The 13668-nt window shown below is 37.1% G+C and overlaps 1 protein-coding gene across 1 annotated transcript in view; it reads left to right on the forward strand.

Moving 5' to 3' along the window:
• Positions 1–4557: 4557 nt before the first annotated feature.
• Positions 4558–13668, forward strand: part of emilin1b (elastin microfibril interfacer 1b) — a 34052-nt gene continuing 24941 nt past the window's right edge. Inside the window, exon 1 of the mRNA XM_065253451.2 lies at positions 4558–5068. Coding sequence (XP_065109523.1) covers positions 4923–5068 — 146 coding nt within the window. The 5' untranslated portion in view covers positions 4558–4922. The remainder of the gene's footprint in view (positions 5069–13668) is intronic.

The raw sequence follows: 13668 nt of genomic DNA on the forward strand, positions 1-13668 counted from the left end.
TCATGACCTTTTTTTGAGAGTGTGTGGCAACAATATATTTTTAATCTGCACCCAGACTTCTATTTAAAGGTGCGGTGTGTTGTTTGCTCCTTTTTAGCTTGGTGGGGGAACATTGCATTAGGTGCACAAAAGGTCATGGGTTCAAACCATAGACTGTAAAAAACATGGACGTAGTATCCGTGACGTCACCCATATGTTTCTGAATATCGTTGTTGAAGCTTAAAGTAGGCGGTGTCTGCCGTCGCCATCTTGGCTGCGCGTCACCGCGGATCACTCGTGGATATCCGAAAATGGGTAAAAAGGCGGGACGTGGGAGAAGCTGAGGTGACTGGTTGCTAAAACCACGCCTGCCTAGCTCGATTCTAGTGACTGCAGTGGCTGTTCAACCGTCACTTAAGTGGCCACGGCCTTCATTATGCAGAACTTTAGGGCTTAATATCATTTAAACGGATGTTTTACAAAACCATTCACCCCCCTCACAGCGGTCATGAAGGGCAAAATTAGCTATACATACCAAAAAGTTTTTGTACCAGGCTGTAAACATATTATTTTCTACTGTAAAGTTGGGCATTTTAACATGGAAGTCTATGGGAATTGACTCCCTTTTGGAGCCTGCCTCTAGTGGCCAGTCGATGAATTATAGTTTAAGTCACTTCTGTATTGGCTTCATCAGAGAGATCGGAAGGTTGCCCCTCGGTTCGAACCCAGGGAACACACATACCATGTAATTCACTGTAAGTCACATTTGATAAAAGTATCTGCTAAATGCATAAATGTTAATGTAAACATCAAATTGAGATATTGCTAAAATATTGTTTCCTTTTTCTGCACAAAAGACTGAGATAAGAGAAAGCATTTTAACATAAAAAAAATTACACACTTCACCTTTTTATGATATACATTGTATCTACACCATAGACTGTAAAAAAAGATGGACGACGCAACATCGCTTCCTTCCATTGTAATAAATTGAAGCCAAAAATATCCGCCCATGAGCGCTGCCATGTTACAACATCGGTTTGGAGCCAGGGCATGCGCAGAAGGAATCGTCCGTGGAGCCAGAGGCGGAGACGCAATATCAAACTTAATATCCAACGCCCCATTTCAACTACGCCAATCATAAAGACACGCCCGGTTTGTATAGCATCAAATTACTAGCTAAAATGACAAAACAATTAAACATCTATCAGCGTGATAACAACTACCGTAAAAGTTCAAAACCATCTTTTGGAATATTTTATTGGAAGTGTAAATATTTTTTTATTTAGAGCCGAGTCCCGTTAGTTTGCATGGAGAGGGAGGGGTTTATGACTTGTACTACAGCCTACCACCAGGGGGCGATCAAAGAGCCAACGGCTTCACTTTTTAAGATATACCAGTCCCTTCTGAAAAACATGATTATGCAATCGCATGATTCAATGCAAAATCAGCCAAATTCTGCATACTGTATTTATGCGGGGGGGCAAATTTTTTAAATATGCCGCATTTTCGCCGCATAAATTGAAGATTTCTTCTTGCAAAATATGCAGGGCTTGCATGATTTCATAAACCCCTGCATTTTCGTAGCAAAAAGTCATATATCTTAACAGAAAGTTGAAAATGTTGCATTTTCTTCACACATGCGCAGCCATATCCCCTGTTGTAATGGGAATGTTAGGAAGTGACGTAATTACGTGACGTGAACATCAATGAAAGGTTGCAAACAGTTTTGGCAAGTTCACACAGTTTGGCAAGTTCACACAGTTTTTGCAAGTTCCCGCAATTTCATCGCATAAAATTGCATAAATATCCCATAAATGCATAAATATTCCATCGCATTTTGTAGGAAAACGTGCCGCAAGGATTTAAAAAAAAAAGAGTATCAAAATTATAGAGGGTCAGGTTTTGTGTTTATAGGCCTATTTGAATGCCAAAAAATTGGACAGTATGTAAGTGACCTTTTTTATGAAAAACTTTTAAAACAATTGAAATTAGAAATCCAGACTTTATAAACTTAAGTAAGCTGCAGGCCATTGTCTTGAAGATGGTTTTTTTGGCAGACGGTATTTGTTTTTAATTAAACAGACGTGCAATTTTGCACTTTTATTGGGAATATAAAAGCACAGCAAGTATAATTTTGCCCTTTAAGGAACATGTGTTTTGGTTTAATGATTGTAGTCTTAAACTGTGAGCTACCACCACACACAATGTTTGCTTTCCATAGCTCCTTCATCACCAAACCGAGGAAGCCGGATTTATCATCCTCTGTGCCTGTTCCTATCACCACACAGTAACCTTTAACATCAAAGACCCTGTGCCACAATACAGCGCCCCGGCCTAAGGCACAACAGGGCTTTTTTATTAGTGAGAAGCTTGTCGAATTACTCTGACAGACCAGCACAAAAGACTGACTGTGGGTTCGATCTGAAACGGATGCAAGACTGTCAGGACATCACAAATGCATTTCGCATGTCGTTTATTTGTCCAATAAAAACAGATGCATTAGCTCTGCATGTCACATGCTTTGTTTGTGAACATCTCTTACATACAGCCGATGTAACCTCATATAAACCTCAATCTGTTGAATTCATGTCTGAACATGCTTGATGGATAGGAGGTGGTAAATTTGACATGTTGGGGGTCTGGTTGGTGCCTGGGGTCAAGTCAGGGCAATAATACAGGTGGTGGAATGAAAAGCAGCTTTGCTGGACATTATTGAAATAGTTTTCACATATATTGGTCCTCTCCCCCCCTTCTCTCTCTCTCTCTCTCTCTCTCTCTCTCTCTCTCTCTCTCTCTCTCTCTCTCTCTCTCTCTCTCTCTCTCTCTCTCTCTCTCTCTCTCTCTATCGCTCTCCCATCTCGCGCGCGTTAAATACAATCAATTGACTCATCTACTGTTTGTGGGTATATTCAGTTCCTTGGTTCTGAAAGATGTTTACTATTGTCTTAAAAACCACAGATGTTTTTACATTCCTCTATGGAAAACAGCAGGCTGCTTGGCTATTTTCTCCACACCTCCCCTCTTTTGGACGTGTAAGAAATAGTTTTTCACAGCTGTAGGGTGTCAAAGGAGGGGATAAGATAGATCGTTTTGAGATAAACCAGTGAAAAACATTCTTTAAACATTCGTTAGAGATTTGTGTTATAACAGGGACCATTTCTATTTATAAAAATAGCACACAGTTGGCTGACCTTTTTTTCAAAAGCTCTGTTTTTCATTTGTCTATACAGATACTGTTAGGAAGGTACTTAATATAATAGTAAATAGGTCATAATAGTAAATAATAAATTAATAAATGCAGTCACCTTTTGACAATAATGTCAAATCCAGGTAGTCTGTGTGTTAAAACTGCAAGCTGCGTACGGTATCTTGAATCTGGCTAAAACTTGTTCAAAATCACATTTCCAAATATCCAAATAATTATATATTTTTGTAATATAATGCTATTTAGCCTATACCAGCGTTATTTAAAGGCAATACAATAAATGCTACAATGATGTATATATATATTTTACAGTTGAAATAACATTTAAATATTTGTATATATTATATAAATAAATATAAGTAGCATATTTTATATTAAAATAAAATTCACTTTGTGCAGATTATTAATGTAATGCAAACACACAGTTTATCTATTCCCTTTATTTTTTAAAGATAAAATAACAAAATTTCAATAAAAGCCTGATAAACACTTTTCATTTCTAAAAAATAGTAATACAGTGTGCACTGTACTTAATAATAATAGTAAATAGATAATAATATAGTAATAAATGCAGTCACCTTTTGACAATAATGTCAAATCCAGGTAGTCTTTGTGTTAAAACGGCAAGCTGCGTATCCTTAATCTGACTAAAACTTGTTCAAAATCACATTTTCAAATATCCAAATAATTATATATTTGTACTATAATGCTATTTATACCAGCGTTTTTTTATGCCAATACAATAAATGCTACAATGATGTATATATTACAGTTGAAATAACAACATTTAAATATTTGTATATATTATGAATAAATATATGTAGCCTATTTTATATATATATATATATATATATATATATATATATATATTTTGCTTTGTGCATATTATTAATGTAATGCAAACACACAGTTTATCTATTCCCTTTATTTATTAAAGATAAAATAACAAAATTTCAATAAAAGCCTGATAAACACTTTTCATTTCTAAAAAATAGTAATACAGTGTGCAACTTGTTTATTCTTTTAGAATTTGCAGAAGTTTAAAAGTGTGTACTTTCTTCTTTTCTATTACATTAATTAGAATCATATTTTGTTTGCAGTTCAATAATGATGTCACATTGCTCATAATCTTAATGGTCATATTTTCATTAAGCATGACTAAACTTTTGGGGGTGAAATGACATCGATCTGCTTTCGACATATGAGATTCTCTTAGATATATCTCTTTGATATCTTATAATCACCCTCATTAGGAGTCCCATACATGGTCGTGCTGTTTTTTAAAGCATGTATGTTGGTGTGACTGTGGATGGAGGGAGGGTTTTAAGAGCTTAAGGAGGGGAGGAAGTGTGTTGGGGACGCTGCTGTGCGTCAGTGCGCACAGGCTCCCCTCATTTCAAACTCGCTGCATCTATCCTTTCCAAGGAAACTCCTCCAGATTTCAAGAAGCCTTTGGATTGCTTCGTTTGGATGTACGGACAAATATTACAAGCCAAAAAGAAGGACAGAGGGCGTTCAGGTTGTTTTATTCGCGCGAAAGGAAGCAAAGCGCCGTTACGCGTCGATTTATCCCATAGTTTTGGAAGCGGCGCTCAGGACGCGCGTAATGGATCGATAGTACAAACTTCTGGGAGTGTTACCAAGCTCTGTGAAACCAATAGTTTTGTGGATTAAAGAGAAAATCGCTAATCGGTTATACAGAGCTACACAGAGTTCCAGATCTTCGTGCGCTGTGATGGATGGAGCGGCTGCTTTGATATTGATGGTGCTGCTGGTTTTCTCTGGAGATGTTTGGAGCGCCTCGTATCCTCAGCGGTATAACCTGTACGCGGGCACGCAGACGCATTCTTTAAACGGGGCGAGGGCTGCGAGCAGACACAGGTAACTCAAGTCATCATCTGATGTACATTATCGTTCTATTTATATGACGAGGATATATATATATATCCCCTTTTTTATGAACTGGTACCATGTTGCAGAAATAAGCCTTTTTTCGTTTTCCGTGATAGCCCCATATTAGACACATTTTGGAGAACCTAGTAAATACCATGTTGTGTAAATCATTTAGTACCATTGTTCAATAAAGTACCATTGTACTACCACAATACTTTTTGTACAGATAGTTAGCATAGAAAACAGAAATGGAGTACTTCTCGTAAGCAACTTAGACACATTGTATATATAGACAGATTTCCCACTTTTTTGGACTTGGTGCAGATTTTCTTTCATTTACCTTTTATAATTTTTAGTATTAAGTATTGTGGAGTACCTTGAAGTATTTTGGAGTAAATACCAAGATGTGTGATACCTGTAGATACATTTTATAGATAGATAGATTTATAAAGTTGTCACTGGGGCGGTAACTTTTTTTTAAAAAGTACACTTTTGTACCTAAAATGTGTGTATTGGTACCTCAAGAGGTACATACTGGTACTTCAAAGGAACATATAAGTATTAAAAATAGTCCATATTAGGACCTTTTTAAAAGGTACCGTCCCAGTGACACCTTTTGTACCTTTATTTCTGAAAGTGTTGCATGGAAACGGCAAACCCAATGCAGGTTCCTACAGTGCACTTATTTAAAGATACAGCCCGGAGAAGCTTTAAAATATGTGGCATATACATGAAAGGCTTGGAAAGAAAACGCTCACTTTTTTCCTACGGTAAACCAACATGAGGTACAAAGCTAATTATCACTTAGTGACCGCAAGGGTTCTGCTGAATGTGTTTTTTTAGGGACCCCTGCAATGTCCAAAGTCTTTGAGAAGATGGTTGTGCCAGTCACCATTCTGGGAATAATCACACACACACACACAAAAAACGTCAACCCTGCTTTGTTTTCGGACGTCACTACTTTAGATCCATCTTAGCAGCACACACCCATTGGTTGTTTTGACTGTGATTGTCGGGGTGTGAGAGGGAGAGGTTGTCCCTGCTCTGACGTGCGGATCGGGGTTTCCCACTTCATCAGAACTGACGCAATACTTTCTCAAGGGTGGATGCACGCACGCAAGCCAGATGCTGGTGGTCAGAACTATTGGACTCACAACGTTCTCAACAATAAGTAAAGACAAATCATAGTGATGGTTTGCATATGTTTCAAATTAGAAAGTGGAGACAGTGATCTATAGAATAAGGTGCAAAGTTATTTGGTAGAGGAGTCGGGGCTTTGTATTGTATAATTTGTATTCAAAAGTATAAGTACGCAAATGCTTGTTGTATGCTGGTGTGTAAGTGATATCTTGAACATATAGTGTAACTTACCCCAGGTACTATATTGTATCCCAACATGCCCACCTGTTGATCTGTATCTTGGTGGAGATGTTTACTGTTAAACATTACGTAGCCAACAATTTAGGGTATAAATCATCCCAAAAATAATATTTGTAGGAGTGCAGGGTGTGACAACAAGTCCCAGTCATCAATGTAACGTAGTAAAAGAGGGTGAACAGTGAGTGATGGTCATAATGTGAAACCCTGAGTGCCAGCAGTATGAAGTATGCATTGAAGTATGTACTGCCTGCTTGAGAAATCTGAGTCTAGTTACTGGGGATTTGCAGTCTGTTTGAACTTTTAGTTACAACAGATGTAAAAAGTATTCAGCATTTTCTATGTTTGCTTTCGAGAAAGTGTAGGAGAGAGAAAAGTGTGAGAGGGGACCAGAGGGAAGACGTTTTTCAATTTTTTTTTTTTATGCAAAGAACTCATCTTCTCTCCTGTGGCTGACTGTGTTGTTTTTCTTCTCTTTTAAATGAATGGCCTGATAGATTTTGACTCATGTTGTTTACATTAAATGTGCATTTCCAAGGAAAACCGCAACCCATAATCAAATTTATCGAGGAATGTGTGTCTCAGATTTAGCAGACATTTTACGCTGAAAGATTTTGAAAGATGAACTTCGCAAGAACCGACTGGTATGCAGCTGCCAAAAATGCGAGCACCTAAATCACCTCTTTCCTCTAAATTGTAAGTGTTTGGCAAGGAACGCTGCCAGGTTTTTGTGTCTTGGAATACACCACCTAATAAAGTGTAAACAGTTTGCGGTTGTGCTTATTTGCGAATCCCAGCATTTCAAAAAGATGAAGCATCATCAGATATTTTGCAAAATATGTGCCTTGTTTTCAGTGACAGCAGTTTGAGATAGGAAATACTGGATTATATTTCCTGCCAATGACAAGTTTATAGGCACTTATTTTGACAAAACACGTGATGCACATGGTTCATATGACGCAACAAACACATATTTTGAAAACACAAGCAACACACGACACTCCGAACACATATTTTGAATTTGCGCCCCTCGGAGGAGCAGTCTCCAGCCGCCACTGAATTCATAGATTTAGTCATCCTTGTATGTCATTTGTGGACATTTACACATTTGGCAGATGGTCCGTTTTCCCCAAACCGACTTACAGTGCATTACAAAGTATACATTTATTTTTATTAGTATGTGTGTTTCCCAGGTTTGAACCTGTGACTTTTTGCACTGTTAACACAATGCTCTACCACTGAGCTATGCGGGACCTTTATAAAACATTTAGAGTATTTTTTATCTGGACTGATGTGCATGCATAGGCATCAACACACTTACTGAAATAGTTTATGAGTAACATGATGAGTAAAATGTAGCTGTACGCACGGTGCATTTAAGCTACTTTGCGTACGTGTGGCTGCAACCACGAAACCACAAAATATGTCCTAATGGAAAACATCTCACACAGTTTCTACTGAGTGAGACACATTCAAATCATTTTAAGAACAAGAATGTAATGCTGTCATCTGACTTAGGATGCAGTCACACTACACTTTTCATTGCACTGACTCAATTTCATACGCATGCCAAAGCGTCAGTCCGGAAATGGAAGCTTGTGCGAAAAGTTTTGCATTTCGGAGCGTTCCAAAGTTCAAGTTTGGTGAACTCAGACCTGCAAATTCGTATCATGTGAAAGTGTGCATCTAATAGATGATCAATAAATTATAATACAAAGTCTGACCTTTAACTGAAAGTAACAGTATCTGTTTTTTTTACTATAATAATGAAAGCTGTGCAAGCACGTCACAATCCATGATGTTTGAATTAAAACAAACAACACTTTAGCACGTGATATGTAAAGGATAATGTATAGGCAGCAGGTTGTTATCGCAGTAATTTCGATACGATAACAACCTGCTACCTGTACATTATTCTGCTTATTACATGACTATTAACCTTATAAGGAAGGTAAGGAACATTAAATATTGATTTGAAATATTTTATTTGCTAATTTTTAACGAATGCAGACCCGTTTACTTTCAATTTAAAATAAGATAAGACGTTCAAATGTCACAAACAAACTATTTTGTTTAATTATTTGTAATGTCATATATGTTATGACATGTAGACATATATATCTTTCATTTTTGTTTAATATTAAACTGTACCTGTCAAAATGATTTACAGCATCTGGGTTACCGTGTGTTATTAGTTTTGAGCGGTTGTTATCTCGGAATAACATACCTTGGCCAATCAGAATCTAGCATTCCAACGAGCCATGTAATAAATCTGGTTGGTGCCCACATACACAAGGGTCTGAACAAAAATTTTGCTTGCTAAAAGTCTAGTGTGACCCATGTGTTTAAGCGCCATCCCAATCCCACGTGGCTTTGATATGCTTATTTCTTCATTGTTTATTTTAGATTACCGATTCATAATCACTAAATCATTTAGTTACAATAAAGTGTTCAGCATTTACTGTGTTTACTTTAGAGAAAGTGTCCTAGGTGAGAGAAAAGTGTAATTTTTCTCAAATCCCACAAAATCCAGCTTTATTTGAACAGACATGAACTTTGCGCTACATCTAAAAGGGAATGGATGAAATTAATCTGCTTTGAAACTAATCTCAAGTTTTAAAAGCTTACATGTTTGAAGCCTTTAAATGACTTTTTTCCAATTTTTTTTATTTTTTGTAGACAGTAAAGGTGCAAAAAGATGAAAAGAAGTGTTTAGTCTCTCTACCATAACTTCAATCATTATTTAAGAAGTAGGCTATGTAAGGTACAGTACCTTAAAATAAATGAAACTGAGCACATTTGTTGGTTAAATAGGGAGGACTTTATAGTTTATAAGGGGAATATTACTGATTAAAAACTTTTTATGATGTGCACACCACGTTTAATGTTTATTTTTGCTTTTATTTTATAAAGTATTATAGACGTGGCTTGAGTTGTTCTTTTTTTTGGTACTGCAATGTATAAATAAATCTGCACATGTAACCATAAAAGAGAACTCCTTTTTTGCCAAACCAGAAGTCAAAAGTCCAACCCTGAAGTTCCCTGCACTTCAGGAAACGATGGTGGACAAGCAGTGATTCCTGGCCGTACCACATTAACATTTGCCATCTTTCATATATTTCCTTTACATGTTAATCCTGGCAGACAGTGTGGCCATGCGGGTCTCTGTATTGACTGTTAATCTAAACTGTGTGAGAATAATAAAAAATGTCACACCCTTGGAATAGCTCCACTGTACAATATGACACTTATTAAGAAATGTTTATGCAAGTCTACTGAATGATAATTCGTCAATATTAGACCCAGACTCACTTACAGAACGTTAGATTTACAGATGGAAGCCGTAAGAGCTCGCTGATGCTATCAGCTGAAAAATGAGCACTGATAACGTTATATATGAAGAGTTTGGTTCCAAAAGACAATAAACACCATTTAAAAAACAATTAGTTACCACAAAAATCAGTATTGTATCTGGTCAGTCAGTATTAAAAAGTAAATTCTTTATTTTCAGCAAAATCCAATATCCGCCACATTATTCTGTCATCTTTTCTCCCTTTTTTCCCAAAACGCGATAAACGCCAGTCCTCCTTCTCTGCCGAATGCAATAAATCCGCTCAACAAATCACAGCGCACCATTCCACGCATTGTAAAAAACAATGGCGGCGCGTTGAATACACACGTGATTCTAGTTGTCCTTATCTGCTTTGTACTTCATGATCAACTAACAAACAAAAACAAAATAATACTTTTGATGGCATTGATAAACCTGTCGTGGTTTTCTGTGACGTGGAAGAAACGTAAGCCATCAAAATCTAATAATTTACGTGAGAGGCACTCGGGCGATAGAAAAATGTCAGCTGTTGCTTGTTCTCACACGACAGCATCAAGCTTCTGTCATGCTAACACATTGACCCCAGGGGATCTTATGAAAAACTTTCCATTATTTTACTCAAAGTCAACGCAGGACCAAAACATTTTACAGCTGATAGCTGTCAAAAACGTTTTGCGACAATGTCCCAGCAATGACAGTGTTCTTGATATGACAAAGTAAGTGTTTTGATTAATAGTGTTTTTCATCTTGTCACATTCTTGGTATAGAAAACACATTTTTACCAAAATTAGTCAAAATGGATTTATTGTGTTTTGGAACAAAAATAAATCTGTGTTAAAGGTGCAGTGTGTAATTTTTAAAAGGATCTCTTGACAGAAATGCAAAATAATATACAAACTATAGTATCAGGGGTGTATAAAGACCTTTTGATAATGAATCATTATGTTTTTATTACCTTAAAATGGGACGTTTTTATCTACATACACCAAGGGTCCCCTTACACAGAAGTCGCCATTTTGTGCCGCCATGTTTCTACAGTAGCCATAATGGACAAACTTTTTTTACTAAGTTGTCTCCGTTGATGACATGTTTTTCCGGTGGCAGCTACTGTAGCTTCTCTATGCATTTCAAAAGGGGTGAGCAGTGGACTGAGCTGTTGGTTGCAATTCGCAACCTCACCACTAGATGCTGCTAAAATTTACACACTGCACCTTTTAATAGTTTTCAGTAGCGCCTCACTGCAGAACACGACATCCAGGGGGCGGGGTTGGATTTAGATCCATGGGCGGAGCTGGATCCCGATCCAGAGATCCCATTGGTCGGCAGTTTTACCACAAGACACGTCATACACGTGTTGCTGCGTTACCAGTTCCGCATTAAGTCGTACCTAAATTAAGTTATTATTTTGACATAAAAACTAACTTTACTTATGACTACAATAAAAGTAGTGCCTTTAGGGTGAAATGTAAGTTTTTTGCTATAATGTTTTGGAGTAAAACATTTCGGGTAAGCCTACTATGAGTAATCTTACCACATGCAGTTTAAGACCTATTAATGGATACAGTATAAATATGCATAATTATTAAAATATATAGGCTATGGCATGTTATTTAGAAATTAATAAACTGAATGTTTATCTTGTATGGACTTTGAACTTGTTTAAAAGCGTCTTTGCTTACAGCCATTAGGAAACAGGTTTCCCTCGTAGATGGTTTACTTTTTTTATTTGCTAATAAAAGATATAAAATAAATTTGTTTTTATATTTACTCTTATAGGAATAGCTGTGTTATAAGTGGGATAATGTACAAATAAATCCCTTCAGTGATATCAAACTGTCGGGAACGTGTCCGTACCTCTCCTTACACCTAACTGTGATACTTTCTAAATGATGAATCTTTCTCAACTATATTATTAATCAAACGTACACTTAAATTGATAAGAGCAAACGTTGGTGACCACAGGTTGCAACTAATTGCGGGCTGCAACAACGCAAATATACTGGTTCATTTGGCGGAACAAAGTATGTAAAGTGGGAGGAGTTGGATCTAGATCCAACCGCGCCTCCTGGATGTTGTGTTCCGCAGTGAGGACCATCTCATCTCACTATTTACAGTGCTGTAATCTGTCAGCGTTAATGGAATGATAAAGACGCATTTTCTTGTCACTTTACAGCCGACAAAATAGTAAAAAGTTGGTGTCAACAATTACCAGTGATTGATTACTGATTGCAGTGCACTCAGCTTTGCTGAACGTATTTTATCATATTTATTAATATTTATTAGATGTTGCTAAAAGTCCCACATTGCACCTTTAAATATTATTTAAAGGTGCAATGTGGGACTTTTAGCAACATCTAGTGGTGAGACTGTGAAGTTTGCCCGTTTAGGGCTACAGTAGAAAAATGACGACGACTTCGATGTAGGGAGACCCGGGGGTATGTAATAAAAACAATACAGTTCATTTTGTAAGGTGATAATATAGTTATGTTTATTATATTACATTTCTGTCAAGAGATCTTACACAGTGCACCTTTAAATATGTATACACACACAGCAGCATTTAAAATCATTATAGACAATGTCTTATTCACATTGTAGGTTTTTCTGGCAAGTCTCTGCGTTGTTGAGACTTTGAGACAGAGCCGGGTTTGCAGTTATCAGCTTGTTTCCCAAGCAGAACATCTCTGTAATGGGATGGGAGTAGTGTTCAAAGCTGTTAATATCACTATGCCCACAGGACTGATAAGATACTGACAAATGTGAAGAGGTCTCTTTAAGGAGAATGGAAAATCGCTTTTTCTTTGATCTATTTTTACGATATCGCTAATGCGGCCTATAAAAAGAGATTTATTCATCTTTTATGAGTTTCATTTTGCATTTAGACGTCTTTATGTTTGCCACCCATCTACAATGAGTACAGAAGCGTTTCATTTTCTCATCCGCATCAAGTTTTTCATTATTTCTGCTTATACTTGGGGTTAAAGATTTTATCGGCGTATTACAACGGTGTTACATTTTTAAGTAACTGAAGTAGGTGAATAAATCTAATCCCTTTATTTTCTCTATAGCTATTATTCATGCATGCTTTTAAAAGGGCTATTGTGTGTCGCTTTTTAATCTGTCAGGTCTTATTTGCTGCTGAGTTGTCCTTAGTATTTTGTAGCTGTTTTATTTCGCCTTTTGTCCTGGTGTTTCAAGAGGGTTAGTAAAGCTCTCCATGAGAGAGAAGTTTCTGGCCCTTGACCTGGGATTTTTGAAGATGTGGCAGTGACTGTGAAGCCAAGGACCTGTGGCGGTGCCTGTCAGTCTCGGGTCGATCCAGACCACCCCAAACCATCACTATGGGACGGGAAGTCCACATTCAGTGGCCCTCTCATTTTGAGACGATCTTCCTGCAATGGATTGTCAGGACTTGTATAGCTTGCTTCTGATATGCAAAATGCTTCCTGTGAACAAGTTTTTGTTTGACATGGGAAGCATTTAGCGTTGAACAATAGCGGATGTTCAGACATGCCAAGATGTCTTTTGTGAATGATTGCTTCTGGAAGAAAAGGTTTGGACTTTAAGTTTGCTTTGTGTGTCTGTAAGTGGTCGGATTGCAATAATTACAAATGACTAACATTGCTTAATACAAATGCAATGAATATTCAAGTATAACTTGTTTCCATTGTGTTGCCACTTGGTTTCTACATGTATATTTAGTGGACAGTGTGATAGCTTGGGGGCTTTTAGAACCTTCGAGCAATGCACGGTTTACTAATAACATCTGCATATTCAAAACTCAATTTAAGACATGCCTATTACTAACCCTGAAATTTAAATGCATCAAGGATAGTTTAAATCTCTCCCAGACCACAGATTAAAGTGTTCAAGTGTCATA

Source organism: Paramisgurnus dabryanus, chromosome 17 (assembly GCF_030506205.2).
Source record: "Paramisgurnus dabryanus chromosome 17, PD_genome_1.1, whole genome shotgun sequence".
Taxonomy (NCBI): Eukaryota; Metazoa; Chordata; class Actinopteri; order Cypriniformes; family Cobitidae; genus Paramisgurnus; species Paramisgurnus dabryanus.